The sequence below is a fragment of the Colobus angolensis genome, unplaced genomic scaffold (assembly GCF_000951035.1).
Source record: "Colobus angolensis palliatus isolate OR3802 unplaced genomic scaffold, Cang.pa_1.0 Scaffold222, whole genome shotgun sequence".
Classification (NCBI taxonomy): Eukaryota; Metazoa; Chordata; class Mammalia; order Primates; family Cercopithecidae; genus Colobus; species Colobus angolensis.
This window is the reverse complement of record NW_012115400.1, coordinates 1,654,808-1,656,392: the sequence shown is the minus strand read 5'-3', so window position 1 is coordinate 1,656,392 and position 1,585 is coordinate 1,654,808. Positions and strand designations below refer to the sequence as shown.

Here is a 1,585-nt window from a genome sequence, read left to right as displayed (position 1 = left end):
TTTTTTTTTGAGATAGAGTTTCATTCTTATTGCCTAGGCTGGAGTACAATGGTGCGGTCTTGACACTGCAGCCTCTGCCTCCCGGGTTCAAGAAATTCTCTTGCCTCAGCTTCCCTAGTAGCTGGGATTACAGGCGCCCACCACCACACCCGGCTAATTTTTTGTATCTTTAGTAGAGACAGGGTTTCACCATGTTGGCCAGGCTGGTCACAAACTCCTGGCCTCAGGTGATCCACCCACCTCAGCCTCTCAAAGTGCTGGGAGGGGATTACAGGCATGAGCCACTGTGCCCGGCCGAGCCAAGGGTTATTTCTTATCATCTTGAAACTTTGAGCAAATTGGTAAATTTACCACCAATAGTGAGTGAAAAAAATTAGAACATTCATGTAGATAGTGATGGTTTTCTGCTGATTTTTGTCATTGGGTGTAGTGGTGTGAGGGCTGTTGAGGAGCTCACCCTCCTCCCGTCTCTACTCCACCCAGGTCATAATTCCCTTCATAATCAGGGGGAGCACAGCCAGCATGGGGAGACCTTTTGCCCTGGTGGCAGGAGGAGTCCTAAATAACCAGGTAGAACTCTTATTGAGTTCCCTGGCAAGAACCTTGCCCTTGGGCAGTTAAGCCACAGAGCATGAGTGACTTGGGGCGTGGAAAGCAAATATCTTTTTTTTTTTTTTGAGATGGAGTTTTGCTCTTGTCGCCCAGGCTGGAGTGCAGTGGCGCAATCTCAGCTCACTGAAACCTCCCAGGTTCATGCAATTCTCCTGCCTCAGCCTCCTGAGTAGCTGGGATTATAGGCGCCCACCACCATGCCTGGCTAATTTTTGTATTTTTGGTAGAGACAGGGTTTCACCATGTTGGCAAGACTGGTCTCAAACTCCTGACCTCAAGTGATCCAGCTGCTTCCACCTCCCAGAGTGCTGGGATTACAGGCATGAGCCACTGCGCCCGGCCAGCAAAAATCTTTAGAGAGAAAAATAATAGTGACAGCTACTCCCCACTGCCCCCCTCAACTGCAGCCCTTGGTTTCTGGACCTCTCTATTGACTGAGGAAGACTTGGCGCTGCAATTCAGTCACTGTGAGGATCACATATCACTATCAGCAAGGGAGCGTTGCAGCCTCACAGGTGTGGTCTCGTGGATACTGGCTAGATCTGTTTTTGGTACACCAGTTCATTGCTCCACAAGGCCAGCTGTTTCTGGTGCATGGGAAATAGGATAAAGGAGCCCATGGCTGGCCGGCCAACTGTCTTTCTTTCTTTCTTTTTTTTGACACAGGGTCTTGCTCTGTTGCTCAGTCTCCAATGCAGTGGCACCATCATAGCTCATTGCAGCCTCTAATTCCTCAGTTCAAGCGATCCTCTTACCTCAGCCTCCCAGGAGGTGGGACTACAGGCACACACCACCACACCTGGCTAGCTTTTTTATTTATTTTTTATTTTTATTTTTATTTTTTTTGAGACGGAGTCTCGCTCTGTCGTCCAGGCTGGAGTGCAGTGACCGGATCTCAGCTCACTGCAAGCTCCGTCTCCCGGGTTTACGCCACTCTCCTGCCTCAGCCTCCCGAATAGCTGGGACTATAGGC

General features: G+C 49.7%; 1 protein-coding gene across 1 annotated transcript in view; it reads right to left on the bottom strand.

Moving 5' to 3' along the window:
• Positions 1–1,177, bottom strand: part of AGFG2 (ArfGAP with FG repeats 2) — a 44,749-nt gene extending 43,572 nt beyond the window's left edge. The window contains exon 1 of the mRNA XM_011943956.1: positions 1,126–1,177. Within this exon, the coding sequence (XP_011799346.1) occupies positions 1,126–1,177 (52 nt within the window). The remainder of the gene's footprint in view (positions 1–1,125) is intronic.
• Between the last annotated feature and the right edge of the window lie 408 nt (positions 1,178–1,585).